Genomic DNA, 20,989 nt, shown 5'->3' on the forward strand with positions numbered 1-20,989 from the left:
CTAGGGCTAGAGGCCATAGGAGCTAGTTGATATGCTGGAGGTACTCCACTTGCCTCTAAGCTGTCTGCCCTGTGTTTAATGCCTGACCCAGCTGTAAACTGTCATCCTGGTGTTTCACGGGCAGGGTGATTCATCAATGTGTGTGACGTCACTGAATGGACGTTAAACTGGCCGTCCCATCTGCCGGCATTAGTTGGTGGATGCTAAAGATCCCATGGTGTTCTTCGCGAAGAGTAAGCAAGCTGTTGCTGGCACCCTGCCCAAATTCCAACCTCCTGCTCTAACCTACATGGGACACTGCAACAGTGGCTCTGTGCACCCATTTGTCCCACCAGCAAATGATGCAACATGCACAAATGGATGGACCGAACCACCCTACTTGCACGTTCACTGTTTCTTTCTCTCTCTCTCTCTCTCTCTCTCTCTCTCTCTATCTCTCTCTCTCTCTCTCTCTCTCTCTCTCTCTCTCTCTCTCTCTCTCTCTCTCTCTCTCTCTCTCTCTCTCTCTCTCTCTCTCTCTCTCTCTCTCTCTCTCTCTCTGTCTCTCTGTCTCTCTGTCTCTCTGTGTCTCTGTCTCTCTGTCTCTCTGTCTCTCTGTCTCTCTGTGTCTCTGTCTCTCTGTCTCTCTGTCTCTCTGTCTCTCTGTCTCTCTGTCTCTCTGTGTCTCTGTGTCTCTGTGTCTCTGTGTCTCTGTGTCTCTGTGTCTCTGTGTCTCTGTGTCTCTGTGTCTCTGTGTCTCTGTGTCTCTGTGTCTCTGTGTCTCTGTGTCTCTGTGTCTCTGTGTCTCTGTGTCTCTGTGTCTCTGTGTCTCTGTGTCTCTGTGTCTCTGTGTCTCTGTGTCTCTGTGTCTCTGTCTCTCTGTGTCTCTGTCTCTCTCTCTCTCTGTCTCTCTCTCTCTCTCTGTCTCTCTCTCTGTCTCTCTCTCTGTCTCTGTCTCTCTGTCTCTGTCTGTCTGTCTCTCTGTCTCTCTGTCTCTCTGTCTCTCTGTCTCTCTGTCTCTCTGTCTCTCTGTCTCTCTGTCTCTGTGTGTGTGTGTGTGTGTGTGTGTGTGTGTGTGTGTGTGTGTGTGTGTGTGTGTGTGTGTGTGTGTGTGTGTGTGTGCGTGGGTGTGTGTGTGTGTGTGTGTGTGTCTTTGTGTCTGTGTGTGTCTGTCCAGCTGCTGCTGTTCTCCTCCCAGGTTCTTACCTTTTTTACTCTCAAGTCTCCCCGCTGTTCAATGAGCCTCAATTTTGTTTTTTGTTTTTGTATCCGAAGGAAATCTGGATTCAACTTCTCCTGAATAATAGACTCAACACTGCAAAACAGTACCGCTCACTTGTTCATTCAAATCCAAACGAGATTTTAAAATCGTTTGTTGATTGATGTGGCTGCTCTTGAGCTTGTCATTTATTCTGCACACTCTCACATTCGTCATTGAAATGTTTGGAACAGGTCAAGTGTGGATGTTCTTGATGGGCAATAATCAACACACTGTTGCAGCCAATCGTGTGTAAATGTGAACAGCTTTTGTGTTTCCCTTCACCAACAATTTTGTATAAACTCACTGGTTCCACCCTCCTCGTTATCTCGTTTACCACCATCTTGATTTGCTTGTTCTCTCCTCTGTCGCCATCTTGGCTTTCATCCCTTTTGATAAAGCAGGAAGCATTAGATCAAAAACATTGCTAATCAACATTGTAATCATACACTGTACTCCCTCAAAAGTTGTTAGTCTATCCACATACCTCTGTCTTTTATTTTATCAAGTCCATGTCAAGTTTGAACCTCTGATGATGTCAAAATTGTTCTTTTTCAGCGGGAGGGGCAATCGAGATTTAACAAAATATATGAATACGAACACAACTTGCTTGGGCAGGTGAGTGTTGATTCAAACAGGTGAGGGTAATTTTATAATAGTGGAAAAATATAATGTTTGCAATAACAGGTGTGATCTGGGTCCCTGCACCCCACCCCTCAAGCCCAATAACCTTACTCTAATTACAGAGAAGTGCTCGAACAAAGAATGGATCAGGACGTAACAAAACAAAAGGAACAGTGGAAAGAGAGGGGGGAAATGCACCAACAGCAGGGATGAGCAACAAAATTATGGGAGACTTGGAGAAATAAGGGATGTGGGGAAGAATGAGAGGTAGGGGAGGATGCACGGTGCAGCCAAGAATAATACAGAAGCAAACCAAGGAAGAAAAAACTGGAGATGTTGAAAGAGATGGGCTTGTGTATGGATAACAGGTGTAGAAAAGGTCATGGTTTTGGATGGGGGATGACCTGTGATGGTGGTGAACAGCTGTCTTGAAGACCTAGAGGGAAGGATGAGATTGAAGAGAATGTGGACATTGGTTCCACAAGTGTGGAAAAAGAGGAACGGATGAGTGGAGGTGAGCAGTGATCCTGGATTTAGGTAGTTTTACCAGAAGGGGGTTGATGGGTGCATCGTGTAAGCCCTGCAGAAATAGGCAGAACACTGAAAGCGCAGAGGGTGCAAGACCATAATGGAGGCGCTTGAAGACAGAGACCACCGACCTGTTTGCGATGGGAAAATGTTAGGCCCACAAACTTGGCTTCAGCGTGGGAGATTCCAATGATCTTAAAGGCCTTGGTTTCCATGGCGTCAAGCTGAGCAAGTTGTGAGGCAGGGGAGCCAGCCCAGAGAGGAGAGTGATAATACATGAAGCTGCAGATGGAAGCCTTTTGGTAGATAGGAGTTCAGGTGTGCCAAGGATGGACTTTGTTCAATGGAAGATGCCTTGTCGGCGGCTGCCTTTGGAGGCCAACTTTGGAATGTGGTTTTTCCCAAGAAAGACCGAGGCACAAGAGTTTGAGTCACTGAACTTTCTCAAGAGGGTTGTTAAGAAAATAGATGGGAGGGTTTGCCAGATGGTTATTTCAGAGAGAAATGGTGACATGCATGGCAAGTGACCTGTATTTTGCGGGTTTGACCCGTTTTCTTTCTTCAAACCCATGGACCCGTTTTAGTATCGTTAAAACCTGAATTGGAGGGAAAGTACAAACAATTTCAAAAACCCAATGTTTAGCTTCCATGCCACTCGCTTCGATTCACACACAATGACAGATCTGTAGCAATCGCTATCCGATATGCAAGGGACCACTCTAATCTGACTCTGTTGGCTGTGTGACGTCATGAGCTTTACCCAACTGACCAATTCCTTCAATCCTCATCTGTACTCATTGTCATTTCCTCTCATCTACCATTTGTAATCACCCCGAATCAATGGGTAGGCCAATTTGCTTTCCAATTCGCTCTTCGACTTCTTACTGTGATATTTATCGGTGCTTTCGAGTATTTTGAATGCTAGGATTCGATTCGGATTATTTTCATACGTATCCAGGGTGTCCACAAATTCCCGTTCCAAATTCAAACGGTAATAAATAAATAAAAAATGGATGAAATGGGATATTATGATTCAGTTTGATGCTTGTAAATTAACGAACATGTCTCAAACTTTTATTGTCAAGATCATCATACAGCATTCATGACCATTTATCATCACCTGGTCTCTATAAACCAGGCAACACTGCTCTTTATTGTGGGGACGCTATTTGCAATAAAAGTGACGTCGTGCGTCACAGGCGACAACTGGAAACGAAAAAAGTAAATAAAACTGAGAAATGTTCTTTGTTTGAGAAATGTTCTGTATGTATGTATGTTGGTTGACTTGGAACCTCCTTGTCATGACTGATTAGTCAACATATCGATTAGTGTTTTTACCACGCTTGGTTAACCCTTTGCGTGTTGCATTGTTTATGGCCGCATGGTTCCCTGTTGCTTTATTTATTTTTTAATAGGGCTGTGAATTTCTAGTAGTATTTGCAAAAAAACCACAACTTGGGTGTCAAGTTAGATGAATAATCAAAATGAATTAAAAAAAAGGTTGCTTTTTTTTTAATCTCGTCGCAAATCTGCGACTGCAGCACGCAAAAGGTAAAAAAAAAAAAAAAAACCCGCTTTCGATTCCTACCAACCTGTGTTTTTGTGACCTTCAACGTGTCATGTATGTCGTGAGTGTGGGATTTGTCAGCATTGAAACGCATATTCCAAATGTTTTACCAGTTTGTGATTTTGTCAAGGTCTGCAGAAAGGGAAGAGTCTGCTGCTTGCTTATCTGAAGGATGAGGGATGTCATAGCAGAAAGAGGGTGGTGTCATCAGCAAATAGATAGAGGATTTTCTTAAGAGGTTGATGCAAATTAGGAATAGGATAGGGCTTAGAACACTGCTTTGGAGCACTCCAGCCTTCACAGGGAGAGGTGACTGAAGAAGAGGTATTCAGCAAGCCATGTGTTTATTTGGCATTGGATGCCATAGGCAGACAGTTTGGAGAGTAAGGGAGGATGCTAGACTGTATCGAAAGCACGAGATATACAGTATCTTAACGTCCCTGATCTCAGGCCTGACATTGAGGGCCTCCATCCATTATTGGGTGAGTCGAGGCAACATGTCCAAGGTGGATTGACCTGGTCTGAAACCAAATTGGTGAGCTGTGATGTTGGAGAAAAGGAAGGATTTAATATCAACTGTGATGATGGATTCCATGACTACTGATTATTGTAAGTGAGCTGATCAGTCTGTTGGGAGGGGATCTGTTTTTGCACTTTTTTATGTAATGCAGTGATGTTAGTGGATTTCTAAGCAGATGGAAGATTGTGTGGATTTCAAATGATAGGGTGAAAAGGGCAGAGAAATGATGTGCAAGAGCAGCAGAGCAGGTTTCAGGTTTGTTGAATAAAACGTGGTTTTCATTATCACTCAATAACTCGGTTCATTATGTGTTCACCAGAATTTCACGATCATCATGACGTCTGTTTCTGGTCATCTTTTCAACTTTGAATTCAAGGCATCACACAGCAAATGGTAAAATGACTTTTTCGCATCCTTGCATTGTCCCCTCGCACTCTCACTTTCTCTTTTTCTCTTTTTTCTTTTTTTTTTGTATATCAAGTCGAGGCTCATGTAAGAGCTGATACACAGACGTATAACAATGGAGGAGACAAGGAGCGGGAGAGGGAAGCACAAAATAGTGGGGAACAAAGACAATATGATATCTGTGGACGGGAGAGGGATGGGTTGGGGTACACAGCGTAAACAAGATGGTACTACAGGGGCTCTCAGGAAGGAAAACAGGGAATTTGAAGGAGGTGGGTTTGGGGTGGATGAACAGGGGGTAGTCAAGGTGAAGATTTTGGATGGGAAAAGATTTGAGATGGTGGTGAACAGCTGTTTTGAAGACCTGGAAGAGTGGGATTGAAGAGAGTGTGGGAGTTTGTTCCAGAGGCTGGAGGAATGAAAGAGGAATGAAAGAGTGAAGGTAAGTAGTGGTTCTTCATTTTGGCAGTTTCACCAGAAGGGTTTTTTTGGTGGATCTTGAGCGCCCTGAGGAAATATGGGAGGGGGGGGGAACAGATCACAGAGAAAGCAGGGGGGTCAAGGCCGGAACAGAGACGGTACAAGACAGAAAGACCACCGACCTGCCTCCGGTGAGAGTGAGAGACCCAAAGACTTAGCTTCATTGTGGGAGATACCAATGATCCTAAAAGACTTGGTTTCTACAGTGTTAAGGCCTAAGTCACATTTGACACGGCGGCCGTGGGGTCTCCAAAATCTTCGGCCACTAGCAATTATACGGCTGCCGCAGTATTTCCACGGTCACACAATGTAGCAGTCACATACTGTATGTTTTTATTTTTCGGGGAGCCGCACGGCGTATTTATAAATTGTGGAGACCGAAAACGTGGGGGTGCCGTACGGTCTTTGATTTGATGTAGCACGGTGACCTTAGGGCGTTCCTGCGGCGGCCATAGAATTTTCAAGGCAGACGCAAGTGCCCGCAAGGCGACCGCAGGGGGACCCTAAGCCGAACGTGCGGCCAGACGGACGGTAACGAGTGGGTTCCTTTTTTTTTTCTTTTCTTTTTTTTTTACCAGTTTTTTTTTTTCGGCTTGTCGAATTGCTACAACGAACGTAGAAATGAAAAAAAGTTATAATTTCACGGTGACCCCTACGGCCTGTAAAATATAGCCAAACGGCGTAGGGCCACCCTGAGGCCACCGCAGAAACCCTGCGGCCGCCGCAATTTTCTGTCAATTCAGAGGGCGTACGGCTACCGTATTCTCGCCGTAGAGCAAATGTGACTTAGGCCTAAGTCAGGCTTGGTGTGAGGCAGAAGCACGACTCCAGAGAGGGGGGAGCAGTACTCTATCAGACTGTGGATGAAAGCTTTGTAAGTGGTTGGAAGCTCAGGTGTTCCAAGGAAGGACTTTGCACGACGTAGGATGCCCAGTCGGCGACTGGCTTTGGAGGTCAGCTTGGAGATGTGTGTGGCTTTCCCAGGAAAGGTCGTGCCAGATAATGAGACCCAAAAGCTCTTACGTTCTTACTTTCTCTTACGCTCTCACTTTGTCTTGTACCATAAAACCCCGACGTTCGCGGGGGATATGGTCTGTAAAACTGTGTCCAGGCATTGGTGTAATGGGAAAAAGTGGGTTATGTTCACTGGGGCTAGAGATTCATAAGGGAAATTTTTTTTAAGTTTAAGAACACTAAGGCACAAAATTAGTTTCATCAAAAACGCTTTCAAATAAATAAAAAAAATATCCAGTAAACAATCCCAAAAGGTTCATGAACTCTTTCGCCGCGAATGTCATGTTATTTTATTGAAAATGACCCGTTTGTTTTGCTTCGATGTTGCGTGGTCCGCAAAGCGCGTCTTAATCCCAGAAATAGTTGCCGTTTTAAGTGCTCAGAGTTTAAGCTTGAAGGAACATATTCTGTATTATCTTATGAAGAGAGACGTTGAGTTTAATTTGCATAATTTTAAACATCCTGGCATCATCGTCCTTGTGTTGAAATTTCTTTTCTTCTTTTTTAGATTCATTTTAACTGACCGTGAACCAGCCTCGCTGATTGACTCGATATTTACACTTTAATCTTACACACACATACTGGACATTACACTTGAATCGTGTGCATGACTAAATGAATTGTGAGACTTAAAACTAAACAAGAGATATATCATTAGTCACTCGCAGTTGCCGATCAAAAAATATGTGGTAATAATTATGCAAGAAACCAAGCAAACCACCCTCCCCACATTATAACCCATCCATAATATTCTTCTTCCCGTGCAGATGGTTGGCAATCGTGTCTGTGGGCCAGGCTTTTTATTTAAACAAAAAATACCAACAATGTTGGGGGTCTGTGGGTGGTCAGATGTTGATGGGGGGACCTCAGTCAGGTCAGGCCAGGTTAGATCCATGACTTGCTCCAGGTACCATGGAAACCTGTACTAACCTGTTCCATGGTCGGGTTGTCGGTGACTAAACCGTCGTCTCCCCCACCAAGTTTTCTGGCGAGGAGGGTGTTTGGATATGGACACCCAGCAGGATTAAAAACAAAACCTGTCAAAGGGCAGAGGAGCTCCTTGTGAGCCAACAGTCATCCATATCTAGTGCCCAACTGTGTCTATGGATGTCCTGCAGTTGGGTTGTTTCTTATTAGGAGGTTGGTGGCAGGATTTGCACTCCAGCCACCGTAAAACCCTTCATTCCACAAAACACAAGAACGTAAAGAAATCTGAAAATCCACTCCGTGGGAGTACCTCCTGTGCAGCTTCCCTTCGCAGAGCAGCTTACCGGATGATGGGATTTGGGCAAAGCCTTCGGGACCCCCAATCTTTGATGATAGGAGGGAAACCACGGGGTAACATTCCTGGGTCAGATTTCGGGAGAGTGTGTCGGAGTGGTGCTGAGGTGTCGTCCACCAGAGAGCAGCGGTCTCCTTGGGTTAACCTGAGGCGGTCCCTTCGGGTGGGTGCCTGGAATGTCCTATCCCGAAGAGAAGATGATCACCTGTCTCTGTTATCATCTGAGCTCAAGCGTTTGGACATCGGTATTGCAGCTCTCTCTGAGGTTCGGAGACCGGATTGCGGCGAGATCATGGTGGGTGGTTACACCTACTATTGGTCTGGTCACTCTGATGGTTACCATACCCAAGGAGTTGCTGTAGCTGTGTCCAATAAGCTGACTCCAATGATAATTGAAGTAACACCGGTCAACGAGTGTATTATGAGACTAAGGATTTGTCACTCCTTGGGTGTCATTTCCCTGGTCTCTGTTTATGCTCCGACTGAGGCGAGTGATCTCACCGTGAAGGACACATTCTACGCCACGCTCGAGTCTGTGGTTGATCAGTGCCCCAGACGAGATACACTTCTAGTCTTGGGGGATTTCAATGCATCGACTGGAACTGATAGGGACGGTTATCAGATGTGTGTTGGTCCCCATGGGTCAGGAACTATGAACCAGAATAGCACCAAGTTCCTTGACTTTGCAAGAAGTCATTGACTTAGGGTGGCTGGTTCATGGTTTCGGTGCCCACAAGCTCATCGCTGGACTTGGTATTCCAACGCTGGCGGTGCGGCAAAGGAGATTACCATGTCCTCGTTGATGGTCGCTGGAGGATGATCCAGAACTGCAGGGTCTACCGGAGTGCTCAGTTCCTCAATACTAACCACCGGCTTGTTGTAACAACTCTGAAGTTGCACCTTAAATCCAGGAGAATGGTACCATCCCAGCATAGGCTGGATGTTGCCAAGCTCAAGAATGAGAGGGTAGCTGAGGAGTTTGCGAACAAGCTGAGTGGAGATTTGGGGGGTCTGGGTGCTTTGGGAGGTCCTGAAGAGTTGTGGAGCGCCTTCAAGACCACCGTCCTTGATGTTGCCGGTGGATGTCTTGGAACTCACCGCAGGGCAAACAAGAATTTTGTCTCTCAAGGGACACTGGATACCATTGACCAGAGTCGCAGGGCCTGGCTGAATGGCAGAGCTGAGCTGTTCAGGGAGCTGAGGCGTAAAACTGTACGTGCACTGAGGGTGGACAAGGAGGCCCATGTGCGAGGAATCTGTGAGGGGGTAGAGCATCACCTGTGGACAAGTGATTCTCGTCCTGCTTACGGAGGAATTCGCGCATTACGTTCATCCAAGCCCATCCCTTGGTGTACTGCAGTGAGAGCACAGGGTGGTGGGCTCTTGACAGAGGAGTCCGAAGTGAAGGCCCATTGGGCCGGTTACTTTGAGCGGTTGTACCAGGCTGATCCACCAGCTGTCGAGTTGGACATCAGGGGTGTTACAATCGCTGTTGCTGACCCTCCAATCAACTGTGGTCCACCTTCACTTGTGGAAAAATAGGCTGTGGTGAACCGGTTAAAATGGGGTAAAGCTCCAGGGATCTGTGGCATCCATGCCGAACTTCTCAAGGCTGGTGGAAATGCTGCACTCGTGTCGTTGCATGCAGTTTTGTGCTCTGCCTGGAACACAGGCATCATCCCAACTGATTGGAAGAGGGCCTTGTTGTCCCTCTCTGGAAAGGGAAGGGTGATCGCCAAGACTGCAACAACTACCGAGGGGTGACGCTGCTCTCAGTGCCGGGCAAGGTCTTTACTCAGATAATTCTCGATAGGGTTCGCCACCATCTGTTTGAGCACCAGCGTGCAGAGCAGTCAGGCTTTACACCAAAGAGGTCAACGATTGACCGTGTCCTTGCTCTTCGGGTCCTCACCGAATGCAGATGAGAGTTTCGGCAGGGGCTGCTTGCAGCCTGTGTTGATCTCTGTAAAGTGTTCGATTCAGTGAATTGGGATGTCCTCTGGAGGATTCTTGGTCTTCATGGGGTGCCACCAAAACTGATTGATTTGATGTCTGAACTCTACTCTAGTACTGAGAGTGCTGGGAGATGTGGTGGTACCATCTCTGACTTATTTCCAGTTGTTACTGGAGTTTGTCAGGGGTGTGTACTTGCCCCCACACTTTTCAGCTCTTGTATGGACTGGATTCCAAGGAGGATGTCAGAGAGATCAAGCTGCGGTGCATCGTTTGGGAATGTCAAGATCTCTGACCTTGATTTCGCAGATGATGCAGTCATCTTTGCGGAGACTTTAGACATCCTCTTGGGGGCCCTCGAGGTGCTGAATGAGGAGTCGGAGCCGCTGGGATTACATGTTTCCTGGGTCAAAACTAAGATCCAGGCTTTCGGTGACATCTTGGATGCTGCTGTCCTGTCTGTGCCTGTTTGTGGTGAGGATGTTGAGGTCGTGGAGAGATTCATTACCTGGCAGTGATATTCATGTCTCTGCCGGCTGTGAGTCAGAGGTCAATAGACATCTGGGTCGGGCCTGGGGAGTCATGGATTCACTGGATAATGGGGTGTGGCAATGCCGGTACCTGTGCGGGAGGACGAAAGTCCGTGTCTTCAGGTCCTTGGTGCTTCCACTCTTGCTCTATGGATGCGAGACTTGGACTCAAACCAAGGATCTGAGACGGAGACTTAATTCCTTTGGTACCAGGTCTCTTCGGAAAATCATTGGCTATCGCTGGTCGGACTTTGTGTCCAACGAGCGGTTGCTAAGAGAGACTCAAATGAGATTTGTTACCTGCATCATCCGTGAGTGTCAGCTGCGGCTGTATGAACATGTGGCTCATTTTCCTGACGCTGATCCTGCTCACCAGATTCTCTCAGCGAGGGAGTCTCGTGAGTGGAGGAGGCCAATGGGCCGACCACGTGCCTTGTGGTTGCAGCAGGTTGATCGGCATCTCAAGGAGATGGGGATGGGCTAGGTATCTGCCTGGGGGATGGCCAGACGGAGGCCCCTGGAGTACCTCCGGAAAGTGGACGCAGCGACGCGCTGCTCTGTCACATACTCCCATACCTGCCCTGACCTGTGGGTGGGTTGGGATTGGTTATGCCTCAAGAAACTGCGAGTATATGGAGCACAGGGGCTGAAAAAGTAGGAACAGCATACATATTGTATAAACCCGCGAATAATTGGGTTTCACGGATTGTGAATCTGTGACGGTCGGGTTTTACTGTACTGTTATATACTGTAGAGGACCGGGCACCGTGAGACCACCGCAGATTAACTCCCAGGACCCCCGAGCAGAGGTACGCCACACAGGCGCGGCAAGTCAGCAGTGTGATATGGTTAAACATTTCTTCATTAGGCCTATGTGCTGGGGCTCGGTATGCGCGTTCAGTTTAAATGATAACTCGGTATGCCAGAGGGCGATTCTGCAGCTTAAAAACCAGTGTTGTGATTTCAAATAAGCAGGTTCCATAATTAACGAGTGAAGTTGATGGCACACCATCACAAATCCCCCACGCTTCCCACCGAATGCACCGAAAGTTCCACCAGAAACGACCCAATATCAAGTCTTGAGTTACAAAAAATGTTTTCCCATTTTGACCCATGAACCTGAACCGATGGTGAAATCCAAAAAAATCGTTACATATTTCATGCGTCCCCCAATGTTGATTGCATATCCAAAGTTTCACTTATATATGTTTAAAATGTGCCTGTCATTGCATTTTTTGGGATTTCACCTTTTGACCTGCCACAGGGGGGTGGGGCCCAAAATCATGCTGCTCTCGCACATTCTTGCCATGTAGTGATAAGGCCATACTGTGACAGCTTGACCAATGGAGCAGATTACAATATTCCCCTGTTTCTTTTTCAAAAGCATGGGAATAACGAGAACGGCACTCGGTCGAGCTCATACCACTGCTAAGCTGAACAGAGTTACGTTTTGTATCTCCCTGATTGGCTGCATCTGCATCCAGACCTGAACCAAAATCTCATTGACTTGTTCGAGTCACCCACCAACTCATCCACCAAGTTTTGTCATAGACTGTCCATAACGTTTTGAGATGCAGTACAATCTGGATAATATGCATACGCGCCTGATTTTAGATTGTGTAACACACGCATGCGCTTATTTTCCATATGCGCTTATACGTATTCAAAAATGCATGATATGCGCTTGTTCTTATGGTAAACAAATGGTAAATGTTCTTAAGATTGGCTGCATAGATGTCAGTTTTTACATCATTGCAATTTTGTCTGTACCTCGAAAACAAATATGAAATACACTTTCAGTCCTCGAGCACGTATCTGTTTAAACTCCACCGCAAGTTCATTTTCCATGTCCGGGTAAAAGGCCCGTCTTCTGCTCCCTGTCTTCTTCAAACCTTTCGCACTCTGAACCATTATTTCCTCATTCTTCACTCTTGTTAAGTCCGAATTTATTACGCGTCTGTTGCTGGTTCGTACAAGAGTTGTGAAACGCGATAATCTCAATCTTCTTTTCACGGTTGTATGATCGATGCTTCACTGGCGTGTCCATTTTGATCGTGATGAAAAACGTTGTTTTACGATTCCTTACGACCCTTGATGAACAACGTTGTTTTCAACGTACAACTCATGTCAGTACCAGTACCAGACGTGGAAGAAATTCAGACTTAAAGTTTACGTGCCAATAAAACACGAAATGCTGTCTCGTTTGAGTTGATAATATTTTCAGTTTTCAAAGCCTTACGCTGACGCTTTTATATGTCCTTAGATTTAATGGAGAAATCAAATAGAGAGGCCCGTGTGCACTTATTACCTCCGCCACCAAAGGAGAAAGAGGTTATGTTTTCACCCCTTTCTGTCTGTTTCTCTGTTTCTTTATTTGTGTGCAGGATATCTCAAAAAGTTGTGGACAGATTCAGATGAAATTTTGTAGAAAGGTTCAGTGTGTGACAAGGACGAACTGGTTTGATTTTGGTGAAGATTCGGATCCAGATCCGGCTACTAGAATTTTTTAAGTGATTCCTCACCATTGAGAGATGGGGCCAAAAACTATATTTAGCATGATATCTCAAAAAGTTGTGGACGGATCAGGATGAAATTTGGTGGGCAGGTTGGGTGTGTGACAAGGAGGAAAAGGTTCGATTTTGGTGAAGATCCAGATCTGGATACTGTGGTATAGCCTGCGGGCATGCAGGGCGGGGCATGATGATGGGAGGAGTGGTCATCGTGGTCATCGTGTCTGCCAGGAATATAAGGAGTGCGCGCCGCCTGAGGCGTTGTAGTGATGCCGTAGTCGCCCGGCTTGTGAGTGTGCTGAGTACGTAATAAAGGAGAGCTGCGGGCAAAGTACGCCCGCGCTCGCGCTTGTGCAACACAGCCCGGCTCGACTGTTTCCCCGCTCGTGTCTGCCTGCTAAGCATCTCTATCACGACACCACAGATACGAGAATTATTTGATTTTCAAAGTGATTCTTCACCATTGAGAGATCGGGCCAAAAACGATATGGTACTGTATAGCATGATATTTCAAAAATGTATTGGACCAGTTATGTTTTCGTGGATCAGGCGTTACGTGGCGGAGGTATGTGCTCCACCGAGTGCCCTTCTAGTTTTTCATATGCACTTATATTCACGCATAAGCTTATTATCCAGATTCTAATGTATCATGCTATATGCTAAGCGCATGTAAGTGGTTACCACCCCTATTTTAGGGCATACCCTGACTTGAGTGGCATTTTTGAAAGTCACAAAGACTACTACTGGTCATGAAATTTGGTTCATTGCACAGACAGTGTTCCATAGGACCTTAAAATATATAGGTTCATGGGTCTATGATGTATATTACTGAATCTACAGGATTTTTATTGAATATACATGCCCAGTATTGGCCTTTTTTCTTGTTTCACCTTAAAATATGACATATATTAGACCATGCAAAAATACAACATATAAAACATTCGATATGAAATTTCTCATCTAATCAAAAGGTTGTCACCCACCGTCTGAGAAAATCAGCATTTGTGTCGGTCAATGGTGGATTCGCATGATATATGCACATTCTGGCATATTTTTTCTTTTTTCTTGTTTTATTGCCCTTTTAGAGCCTGGGACTTTGAAATCCACTAACAAAATGACTAGTTTATCAATAACTCATATTTACGTTTCTTAAATTAAGCCTGGTGTTGGCTGAGTGGTTAGGGTGGTGGCTTGGGATCCCAGTGTCCTGAGTTCAAGCCCCGTTGGCTGCTGAATTTACACTAAGGGGTTGACAGCCTGTCATCCTTCTGAGGTCGGCAAAATGAGTGCCAGTGTACTGGTCCCGGTGTATGCCCCGGTTAGAATAGGTGTACCATATCCCTGTGTGTCATAAGAGGCGACCAGGGTTGGCGTCAGGAAGGGAATCCGGCCATAAAACATTGTCTCAAGAAAAAGCCCAACCCCTGCACAGCAGGGAAAAATGGCTGTAAAAAGCGTCATTTTTTTTTATATGTGTCTTAAATTATTCAACTTATTACCAATAATCAATGTAAAAAAAATTGAGATGATCCAGGTGGATACTTAATTACAGCGGCTTGACTGAACTTTCCAACCCAAATGTCCGACTGCACGTCACGTTTTTAAAAAAATGCTTTTATACTTCTGTGCATCAGATTATTTTCACTAAAATATATTTACAAATGGGGCACAGTGATATAGATATAATAGTATAAAAAAATATTGAAAACATGCATGGCTTTGGTTTAGAGTCATTTTGCATTTTGTCCGACTGCACGTCACACTTTTTTAATTTGATTAAAAAATTAATTTTCTTAAAACTTAAAAAAACATTTTTTCCAGGTATTTAAAAAATATTTTATTTATTTAGAAGGCAGTTAAAACAGTTTTGGAGAATTTAGAGAGCTTTTTGTTACTCCCAGAATTGATTGAATTGAAAATTTACGTCCAAGAATTTGTTCGATAAATCTTCTCTCTTTTAGTGCTTTTCAGCATCTGACGGTCACTGAATAGAGCAGTAATAAAAAAATAGGGATGTATTATTTCTTAATAATCCCAGAAATTGGTATTTTGATTATTAGATTAGTTGCTAGAATAAGTTACATACTATGACCTTCATTTATTTTGCCAAAAAAGAAGAATTAGGTAATTTCATTGAAAACTCGCAAAACCATCAGAATAGGTACCCCTTCTTCAAAGTATTATATTTTGGTATATATATGTAATTAAGCTATACCGTTTTTTTTGTTCTGAACTCAGTTAGACTTACACTTTCAGGAAAATGTAGTGAGAAGGCAATGGAACAAACTTCATTTTTTGACATTTTTGAAACAGAGTGGTAACCACTGAAGGCCCAGTCACACCTTGACGTTTTAGCCAGCTTATGCCGATTTTTGAAAAAATTGTCTGAAACACTGGCGCACGTCCAATACGTTTTGGGTAAGTTTTGGAAACATTGAGAGCACGCTGAAAAACACTGCCATACATCGTAGTATGCTGGCTTTCATCGTTGTACTTTCCGGTTGTCCTCAAATTTTAGCATGCTTGAAATTTTATGACTTATGCCAGCGTATGACTCACAAGTTCCACTACGCTGGCCATAAGTTATAGGCGCGTTACGCGATCATTGACACACGTCGACACACGTTACTTGTAAGTTACTCATAAGTCGAAACACGTCGAGGCACTATAAATCGAAGTGTCAACATCACCGTCATGCCGAAGAAAAAAAAAAAACATCGAGTCTGGAACACTGGCGGGTTCCTCCTGTGTGAACCCCATGTTTATATACCAATTCGCCATTATGTGGTAGTTGTAAGTTAGAAACACGTTCAATTAGTTGTTTGGTCGTCCGGAAGACGTCAATCAAATACGTCAATATGCGTTGGAAATACGTAAGGAATTGGTTCAAACCACGTTACTCATAAGTTAGAAATAACTTTCGGGTACGCTAGACATTAGCTCAACGTGTTTCGACTTATGAGTAGCTTACACGTAACTTTTGTCTACGTGTGCCAACATTCGCATATTGTGCGTAAAACTTATTCCCATCGCATGCGGAACGTGTGAGGCATACGGCAAGTACGTCGTAAAATTTTTAACACGTTTAAAATTACAACACGTACTCCACTTACTACGACGTATGATAGCGTACTTTGGCGTTCTCTTCACGTATACCATTATTGGGAGGGGGTGAATACTTTGCAGGCCACTGTATCGTTTTTGGCCCAATCTCTGGCACTCCTTTTGGTGCTTTTCCGCTGTCAGGTTATATAGACGCAGATGTGCTCCCCTCTCACCCCCACTCCCCCACCTCCAGTGCAAGGTTTATCCCCACTGTAGAAATATCCTCGACTGCAGCACTTAAATACCGGGGACTGGAAGTGTTGCAGACATGAAGAATTGCAGTACATACTAACAAATGCCCAGGACAGCGTGCAGTAAAGCCCAGTAATTTAGATGCTCAGGACCATTGCACCCTTTTTGAGGTGTGTGGAGGAGGCATTGATAACTTCATGCGACATATAGATGCGACCTTAATTCAGTCACGTTCTCTCTATCCCAGGCGCAGCTGTCACCCAGTTGACCTGTTTGAAGCTGAAGTAGAAAAGATCTGCCCTCATGATCGTCTTGATATAAAGGTGAGTCCTTGCCTGCTTCATGTATTTTTTTTTTCCTCTTTTTTTTTTTTTTTTGGCATCTACTGATTGTGGTGCCATGATGAGATTTTTTTTTTTCCAGCTTCACCTCATTCTCTCTGTAATTATCCTCACCTTTTCTGCAGGGTTGGTAGAGGCAATTGTAATCTGTCTGTCAGTGTGCCCACACGCAGATCTATAAATACAGATCGTTCATTGTCAGATCGAATGTAATCTGCGTACCCTGTTGACGCACTCCAGGTTTTCTTTTCAATCATGAAATTGAAACAAAGTTGTCTAATTTATGCGTAACAAGTGAGGAATGCATAGACCCTGTGCTTGATCTGCAGTGCGCCAGTCGAGCCTGTGCTTTGACGTGCGCGACATGGTCTACGGGCTCGACTGCTGTGGTTGGGCAGCCTCAGATACAGTTCGATATGATTGTCTTATTTAACCATAATTTGGTTATAACTTGTTTTTCTTGTTCTGCTGGCAGACTTGGCATCAATAATATTTACCATCACATGTATAGCGATTATTTCAACGAAACTGTGATGAGAATTGCAGTTACGATTGTAATTGAGCCCAAGTCTCATGTAAATCTACAAAACCCCTCCTCCCCCCCCCCCCCCCAATCTACTTTCTGAACAATCTTCTTGCGGAGGTTCAGTCATTCAAACTCCTGGGTCTCACCATCGGCCATGATCTTTCTTGGATCAACCACATTTAAACGGCCTCCAAAGCCAGCTGCTGACTGGGTATCCTCCGTATTGCTTGATGGAGTGTTGCTTTCCCCTCTGAGATGACTCCCCTGCCTCAAATCTTGCTTATCTTGACGCTGTGCAAACCACGCCCTTCAATATCATTGGAATCTCTTGCACTGGAGTTGAGTCTATGCCTATGGGCTTATCACTTGGCCATCGCAGACAGGTCGGTGGTCGCTCTGCCTTCTACCGCCTCCTTTCTGGTCTTGTACCCACTGCTCCTTCCGTGCTTTGGTTTCTGCAGGGCTAGCACAATCCACCATCAATCTTCTGGTGAAATTACCCAAATCCAGGATCACTGCTCACCAACACTCATGTGTTCCTCTTTTTTTCCCCACCTGTGGAATCAACTTCCGCATCCTCTTCCTTCTCATTCTCCTATCCAGGTCTTCAAGACAGCTGTTCACCACCATCTAAACATCGTCTCCAATCCAGAATCATTATATTTTCTCCCCTCATTCTACCCCACTGTTGAACTCGTTGAACTGTTGAACTCTACCCTCATTCTACTCGTCCTATGCCTGGTGTTGGCTCAATGTTTAGGGTGGTGGTCTTGGGATCTGAGGATCCTGAGTTCAAATCCTGCTCATCAGGTTGAATTAATACCAGGTGGGGTTGACTCTGCCTGTCATCCTTCCAAAGTCGGCAAAATGAGTACCAGTATGCTGGTATCCTGTATCGGAGTGGCGACCCGTCCAGGACTGTGCCCAATAGCCAAGGAGACTGCTTAGGCAGCACCAACACTCTGCACAGAGTATGGTCCCAATGGATGGATGGATGGATGGATTCTACCCCAACCAAATCCCTCCTAATTTTCCAGTTTTTCCTCCTCCGTCTCCTTCTCCATGTATGTGTGTTTTTGTGTCCTGATCTGTTCAGTGTACAAGCTCTGCCTCGAGTGGTGTGTGTGTGTGTGTGTGTGTGTGTGTGTGTGTGTGTGTGTGTGTGTGTGTGTGTGTGTGTGTGTGTGTGTGTGTGTGTGTGTGTGTGTGTGTGTGTGTGTGTGTGTGTGTGTGTGTGTGTGTGTGTGTGTGTGTGTGTGTGTGTGTGTGTGTGAGAGAGAGAGATATATTATGAAAGAGGATCACAAGTCAGTTGTACAACACAGGAGTATTTAGTGTGAAGGCCCTTTCCTTTAAACATAGTGTTGCGAATTCGCGCCCGCCGGCGTGCGAGCGGCCACGTAACTCGAATCGCCGCACGTTGCCCACCGAACGGACAATTCTGTCATGACCCTCTCAGACTAACGCCGGGAGCTAGTCACGGGTGGGCCTTTCGGCCTCACCACGATCGTGCCAATCGGCCCCCACGTGGGATAGGGTTGTTCGCCAAATTCGACCTACCTAAGTACCCACGCGGAGGGTAGACCGGGCGATCGCACCTCGCCGTAGGTCGACTCCGGACACGGGCCACTTAAGCGACCCGTTCCGTACTATCAGGATAACCGAGCGGTGTTATCGTCGACCTCGACGGTTCCGATTAATTATCGGGTGTATTAAGCCCACTACCAACCCTTTACTTGAAGCAAGATGGAGATTCAATTAAAGAAAAGACGAAGCGAAACGGGAAAAACAGTTCAACATGAGGCACATTTATTCCGCGGCACACGGAGAGCACACATATACAATTACAACAATTATGCACCAAAAGCAGATGTTACAAAAGAAACACAACAATGCAGATCTACTACTGACTACGCGAGCACACGGCAACACTTACACAGTTTTACTTTACAGACGGTGCCGACAACACGTATACTCAAAAGCAAAAGAAAAGGGCCACCCTCAAAGACAAGTTGGCAGACGGGGCCTGTGGGCCGCGAGACCGGGTGGATCCTACCCGTGTCTTGTGATGAGCCGCAAATGTCGCGGCGCCCTGACTCCGCGCTCCTTCGCGGGTTTCGTTGGCACTGCTTGGAGTGGGGTGGGAACGGGGCCCCCTTTTCGCACTATCTCACCGCGGGGGGAAAAAAGGGGGGAATTGTTGATGCTCTGGGGAAAGAGGATAGCTGGCTTGCTTGGGTCCCGCGACGAGCGACTCCACTGCGAGCTCGTCGCCGACCGCCATCTTCCTTGCCTTGGACCCGAGCTATTCGACCTCCTCCCCAATTCTCCTCAGCTGACTGCAACAACCCACCTCGACCGCGCTCCAGGCTTCAGGCTTCCCCTCTCTGCAGCTCCCCGACAAACTCCGAACCCCGACAGACTGCCACTCTCCAGACCCGACTTGACTCACGGCTCCACAGACTGCTCTTCTCCAGACCCGACTTGACTGCCTCGACTTTTTCTCCAACTCCGACTGCCTCCAACTGACCAAATTCGCCCGGCGCTTTATAGTCCGGCAGGAGAACCCATATGCAAGTTTCTGGATCAGAACGAGCTCGGGGGTAGAGCCACGCTCGCCCATTGGACGGAGAAAAAGGGGCGTGAGTCTCCCCTGATCCTCGAATTTGCATATATCGATTCTACTCCGACGCGCCTGGAGGCGGGGCCAAACCGCCCCGCGCTTGCTGATTGGACGGATCAGAAGTGGGCGTGTATCATTCCTGATCCGACTTCTCCTCGGAAAGGCCGCTATTTGCACCCGCGGCTCGGCGCGCGTCCCGCACGAGGCCAGGACAGCCTGACGCTCGGTGCCCACAAGCGGTGCGGGAATGGCCGCAGAAGGAGAGGCGAAGGTGGTGGAGGGTTTAAAGTGGTGGTCCATGGCCATGGCGACGTTTGGAATGGCGCTGATGCGATGTTTGCGGGAGCGAGTTGTGAAGGTAAAGGTCGTGGCTGTTGGCGTTGTTGTTGTTGTGAAGCGGCGTTGTGTGATGGCGGTTGAGACGTGGTTGGTTCAAAATAAAGATAGAACAGAAAAACGGCTATCTTAAAGGGTCGCAGCCCGAATTAATCACATTTATTCCCTCTAAACAACGGGTTTGGGGCTAACTACACAAGTACTTACAGAGATATCTCACCTACGGGACCTGAATGGTGGTTTGCGAATTTCCTCAACCGCAACAATAGTATTACACCTTGCGTTCACACTGCAGTACTGTTTATCGATGTACGAATGTGGAATGGGGTGCTTCACATCCCGTATTCCTCCCCACCATTCAGCCAAGTGTCTTGCTCACCGTTCCACTCTCAGTTTCTTTACAAGTCCATAAAACCCCACTCGTGTCGATTTATCCGTCCAAGCTGAGGTTGAGTGTTTCCTTTACCTTATGAATGTCAACACTGTATATAATTTTTTTTTACTGTGTGCTGGAGTCTGTTTTGCTGGAGGATGAATCCTAACCTGATTGTTGCATCTAAGGGAGAAGCACATGGACTGGAGGCTCTTTTGGCACAACAGCAGTTGGAGTGCCATCGATTTATTAATTTCATTATTTTTATTTTAATGTAGATCACTGATGCCATTGGCTAATTCAGAAGGGAGATTCTGCCCCAAACTTCTTTTTTTCCACCATGATTCATTGTACATGTACTTATTGATTACCTCTGCCACCGAAGGTGAAGGAGGTTATGTTTTCACCCCTTTCTCTCTGTTTGTTTGTCTGTTTATCTGTTTGTGTACAGGAAATCTCAAAAAGTTGTGCACGGATCCGGATGAAATTATGCGGACAGGTTCGGTGTGTGGCAAGGACAAATTGATTCGATTTTGGTGAAGATCTCAATACGAGAATTATTTAATTTTTAAAGTGATTCTTCACCGTTGAGAGGGCCAAAAACCATATAGTACTGTATGGAGTGCTATTTCAAAAATGTATTTGGCCCGATATGTTCTCGTGGATCAGGCATTACGTGGTGCAGGTATGCGCTCTCCCGAGTGCCCTTCTAATTTTTAGACTGTTTTCCTCTACATTAATGAATACAAAAACAAAGTGGAACAGCACTCAGTGGAGCACATAACTCCACCAAGCTGAACAGTTTCCATTTTGTACACCACTGTTGGGCCGGATCTGAATCCG

The 20,989-nt window shown here is 45.9% G+C and overlaps 1 protein-coding gene across 2 annotated transcripts in view; it reads left to right on the forward strand.

Annotated features, from left to right (window-relative positions):
- The window catches only part of LOC147035472 (DNA topoisomerase 3-alpha-like), a 41,162-nt gene that overhangs the window by 5,238 nt on the left and 14,935 nt on the right, over nt 1-20,989 (forward strand). For both annotated transcript variants that reach the window (XM_085899225.1, XM_085899217.1), the window contains 3 exons: nt 1,796-1,855; nt 4,796-4,869; nt 16,195-16,270. In XM_085899225.1, coding sequence (XP_085755351.1) covers nt 4,811-4,869; nt 16,195-16,270 — 135 coding nt within the window. In that variant the 5' untranslated portion in view covers nt 1,796-1,855; nt 4,796-4,810. The remainder of the gene's footprint in view (nt 1-1,795; nt 1,856-4,795; nt 4,870-16,194; nt 16,271-20,989) is intronic.

Source organism: Eptatretus burgeri, chromosome 1, assembly GCF_056783735.1.
Source record: "Eptatretus burgeri isolate ZD-2024b chromosome 1, Ebu_testis_v1, whole genome shotgun sequence".
Lineage (NCBI taxonomy): Eukaryota > Metazoa > Chordata > Myxini > Myxiniformes > Myxinidae > Eptatretus > Eptatretus burgeri.